At 36.5% G+C, this 4,788-nt stretch overlaps 1 protein-coding gene across 1 annotated transcript; it reads left to right on the top strand.

Annotated features, from left to right (window-relative positions):
• Positions 1-2,497: 2,497 nt before the first annotated feature.
• Positions 2,498-3,967, top strand: LOC149373277 (uncharacterized). Its single transcript, XM_089597613.1, has 3 exons — positions 2,498-2,557; positions 2,707-3,037; positions 3,101-3,967. Exons 2-3 carry the CDS (start codon positions 2,733-2,735, stop codon positions 3,345-3,347), a joined length of 552 nt encoding a protein of 183 aa, XP_089453739.1. The 5' UTR covers positions 2,498-2,557; positions 2,707-2,732; the 3' UTR covers positions 3,348-3,967.
• The last annotated feature ends 821 nt before the right edge of the window (positions 3,968-4,788 follow it).

Here is a 4,788-nt window from a genome sequence, read left to right as displayed (position 1 = left end):
CCCTGGGTCATCAGCTGATAGGCGCTTGTGTTATTAATAATTATTTATTTAACTGAGTGGCCAGTAAGCGCCCCGGGTTATTGGGTGATAGGCGCTTGTGTTATTAATAATTATTTATTTAACAGAGTCGCCAGTAAGCGCCCCGAGTCATCAGGTGATGGATGCTTGTGTTATTGGACCTTATTTGAATCTCGCGCGTCACCTTCGGTACTATTTTTTTTCTGATCTAGTGATTTCCCACGTCAGAGAGGTTGGGTCCTAGAGAATTCCCAAATCTGGCCGGAACTATATCCCGTCGCTGCGAAATACGTCAGTTTGTTTATACCTTAATAGGTTCGTTTGCGACCGCTTGTTCGCATGTCGGAGTGCTCGGACAAGTTCGGATGAAAACGGTGGTTTTAGACCGAAGCCTGGGGCCCGATTCTCATAATTTTTTGACAGTGAGAGTGAGTCATAGTTCTCAAAGTGGATGGTTAAACACAATATATAGATATGCATTTAACATGCGTTCAACTGCATGAACCATCCACAGCTTTGTCGAAAACAGGAGTCGTATTCCGTAACGTCTACACCACGCCACACCATAACTTGACGTCACGTTACAATGCATTAGCGATAGGTAACGTAACGTCAGTCTGTGGTATGGTGCGGTGTAAAAGTTACGGAATACGGCCTCCGGTGTTCTCGACTGATTTTAGGTACGTTTTTTTCTGTAGTCGCTCGGTCCAATAAGTCCGATTCCTCTAGCATGAAGATCTAGGGTGAATTTTTTTTACGTTTGGTCGTATGATCCACTCCGGTCGTTTTACTCTCTAAAACATCGTAAAACGACACACCGTATTAGTTCTGTATAGTTGAACAAACGTAATTTGATAATATATGTGTAAATATTAGTACCATAACTAACCTTTTATAAGTACATTCAAAAAGTAGAACGCCTGGAATGGGCCGTACGACCAAACGTCCGAACGTAAAAAAAACGCACCCCTAAACGGCCTAAACCCAGAGGTGTTAAAAATACCCGACGATAATAGACCCGGGTCTGGAAAGTCGCATAAGTCTGTTAACATGTCCGACGTGTAATTGACTTATATAAGTTGCAGGTCTGATAAGACGCTTAAGTCTGTTGTCAATTCCGACGTCTGATAGACTTATAAAAGTTGCGGGTTTGATAAGTTGCACGAGTCTATTGGCATATCTAATGTTCGGTGGACTTTATTGATCAATAGGGAATTAATAGCATCATTCGATATGAGAATAATCCGACAAATCTTTGCGATAGTTCCTGTGAAATAATCAGAAATGAAGGTGACCCGCATGTTAGTTCAATGATTTTAATTTATTTGAATATCTTCTAAGTGTAGTCAGTTGGGCGTATTGGGTCACTGGCGATTATTTACTTAAGTTTAAATAAAATAATATCTTGAATACAGTAAGTGGGGCGTATTTAAATAATTTAAAATAGTTAAATTAACATGCGTGTCATTTCTGGTTATTTTATAGGAACTATCGCAAAGATTTGTTGGATTTTTGACATATTAAATGATCGCTATTAATTCCCTGTTACAAGTTTGATAACGTCCACCAAACATTAGATATGTCAATAGACTTATGTAGTTAATATAGATATACTATCTTGTACAATTACACTTATTGGACCGACCAATCACAAAAATAAACGTACCTATTATCGGGCTACATTGCTACCTATTCAAATATTTTAAATAAAAAAGTTTACGAGTGTAAAATAATTTTTACCTCAGTCCAGTTGCTTTGTTTTTATTATGGTTGCGAACGTGCAGGTGGAAGCAGCTTAGATAATCAATCAAGAACACCTGTTTTCGACAAAATTTGTCGGAGCGCTCGAATCGTTCCGAGCCGAGCTTCGGTCCAAAACACCCGTTTTTGTCTTTCGACAGAACTTGTCCGAGCGCTCCGACATGCGAACAAGCGGTCGCAAACGAACCTAATAAAGTATAAACAAACTGACGTATTTCGAGTGTAGTGCGCATGTGCCCTGGCCTGGGGTGGGAGTAAGATGACTCGACTTACTCTCGTATATAAATATAATTATTTATTCAATAAATATAACTAATTCGACTATTTTGCGATCCTCACACGCACTGGAAATTAAATTGCAAACGACTGGTGATAATTTTAATAGTAGAAACTCTACCGTTGAGGCGAAATAATAGTTTTATTAGATTCTCGCAGGACGTACTACATTTTATTTTTTTTACAAAAAAATAATACTCTGACAATTGTTTGCATGGCAATTGCAAAACCTGCAAACGATTCCGCAATTTTTGGTATTTTTTTTTTTTTTGCTGGATGCAAGTCGTTCGCACAGTTCACTATGCTTGGAAATGGGCATGTAGGCACATACTTTGGAGACGCGTGGAAGGGGTATAATGAAAATGTGCCTATTGGCGTCGAACCTACCGTGTGTGACGTCATCAGTAATGACGTCACTAGGTCACTACCGACTCGTTGTAGGGAAAATACGTTAGCAGCATAGGGGGGGAGTAAGGTTTTATTTATTTTCTCGACAACAAAGGTAAGAATCAATGTGATTTTTATTGTGATTTGTAAAGTGATGAAAATCCCTTAACATAAAATTTTGAAAGTTTAATAATTATAGTGACAAGAGTAATATCTATGTAAAAGTCCCTCATAACCTCTCCCAATATTTGTTTGTATTTCCAGTAACGTGCAAAGTCCATCAATTATCAATGCATCTGCCTATGTCTGCAATTTGTCAATTTGGAAAGTGCACCATTTCCAGTCGGAATTATGTTGAAGGAGAAAAGTTGCTGAACGCTAATCATATTTTAAAGTGCGGGAAAATGTCAGAGATGGGAAATGTCATTCGCATTACAGCTTATTGCCTTCAAACGACTGATATAAATGGAAAACCACATGAAATTAGAGGAGAAATATTGTTAGATGGCAGTATAAAATCTTTTTTGTGTTCCTGCAAGGCTGGATTAAGTCAAAAATGCAAATACGTGCTGGCTGTTTTGCTATACTGCTGCAGGTAAAATTCAATGAATTTTTTTTTGTCATTTCAATGAATAATAATTTCCTAATTGAATTTTAGAAATGATATTGATGGACTTGAACAACTATCGTGTACTGATGTAAAGTGTGCCTGGCAAAAACCCCAAAAGAAAACTCTGGAGCAGTACAAAGCAACGAGGGTGAAGGATCATGAGTGTTACTCGTCATCGCACAGGGGTTGCGATACTTCAGATTTATCTGCAGACCAGCGTCAACGAATCATGGAGATATTGGCGAATATTCATAAAATAATAATTCAATTAGGAAATCGTTATTCATTGAAATGACAAAAAAAAATTCATTGAATTTTACCTGCAGCAGTATAGCAAAACAGCCAGCACGTATTTGCATTTTTGACTTAATCCAGCCTTGCAGGAACACAAAAAAGATTTTATACTGCCATCTAACAATATTTCTCCTCTAATTTCATGTGGTTTTCCATTTATATCAGTCGTTTGAAGGCAATAAGCTGTAATGCGAATGACATTTCCCATCTCTGACATTTTCCCGCACTTTAAAATATGATTAGCGTTCAGCAACTTTTCTCCTTCAACATAATTCCGACTGGAAATGGTGCACTTTCCAAATTGACAAATTGCAGACATAGGCAGATGCATTGATAATTGATGGACTTTGCACGTTACTGGAAATACAAACAAATATTGGGAGAGGTTATGAGGGACTTTTACATAGATATTACTCTTGTCACTATAATTATTAAACTTTCAAAATTTTATGTTAAGGGATTTTCATCACTTTACAAATCACAATAAAAATCACATTGATTCTTACCTTTGTTGTCGAGAAAATAAATAAAACCTTACTCCCCCCCTATGCTGCTAACGTATTTTCCCTACAACGAGTCGGTAGTGACGTCATTACTGATGACGTCACACACGGTAGGTTCGACGCCAATACGGAGAGAGGAGTGGAGCATGGAAATGCCGACTACAGCTATATAACTATATACCTGCGTATATCATATAGCGAAAGAAAGCGACGAGTCTGTCTCGCTATATACTAACTTCTTAAATAAGGTCTTAGAAATTGAGGGGAAATATAGAAGAAAAAAAGATTTCACATCTAATATTTATAAAATAAAAAATCTATTCTTTCATTTAACAATTCTCTATAACATATGAAAGCTTAAGAGAGGCTAGCCATGTTATTTTTCGAAAATTAAATCATACAAATAAATGTTTACGCAATTGGAAGCTCAGACTTTCAAGGCATTTATTTTTTAGTTCTTCTTATACTTTGGATTTTCGTTTAGTACTGCGTATCAAAGTACGTTGCAAAAAATATTAAGCTTGAAATATTTTTTGAGGTTGATGGTATGGCTATAAGCACCTTAAATATAAATTATTATTTTTACTTATAATTGCTATGAACTGTAGGCCAAGCTCCGGAGGGTATCAATGAACATATGTGACTTTAGGTTCCATGAGGTCCGAGGTTTGAATAGCTGAGATGGGTAGGGCTTCGGCCTTCGACAACATATTTTGGCGATTAGGGGTTCAATTCTGATTGTCATTGGATTTTTTTTTTTTTTTAATATAATTCAGTATTCTATTTCAATTTCTTATTGCAACTTTCATTTTAATTATTGAATATTGTCAACACTTTTTTTTCAAGCACGTTAGAAAAATTATAATTTTAATACTGTGTCACGTACACAGAATCCTACGCAACAACTGACTATTAAATAATTTATTACGTTAATAGTTA

Source organism: Copidosoma floridanum, unplaced genomic scaffold (genome assembly GCF_036245765.1).
Source record: "Copidosoma floridanum isolate Cflo_tuat_1 unplaced genomic scaffold, Cflo_Japanese_pri ptg000034l, whole genome shotgun sequence".
Taxonomy (NCBI): domain Eukaryota; kingdom Metazoa; phylum Arthropoda; class Insecta; order Hymenoptera; family Encyrtidae; genus Copidosoma; species Copidosoma floridanum.
This window is presented reverse-complemented; position numbering and strand designations above follow the sequence as displayed.

What these genes read in the sequence shown, in the direction of transcription:
- LOC149373277 (XM_089597613.1), top strand. Translation starts at nt 2,733, where the DNA reads ATGCATCTGCCTATGTCTGCAATTTGTCAATTTGGAAAGTGCACCATT. An exon ending in GTTTTGCTATACTGCTGCAG is followed by an intron (nt 3,038 to 3,100) that starts GTAAAATTCAAT and finishes ATTGAATTTTAG; the next exon opens with AAATGATATTGATGGACTTG.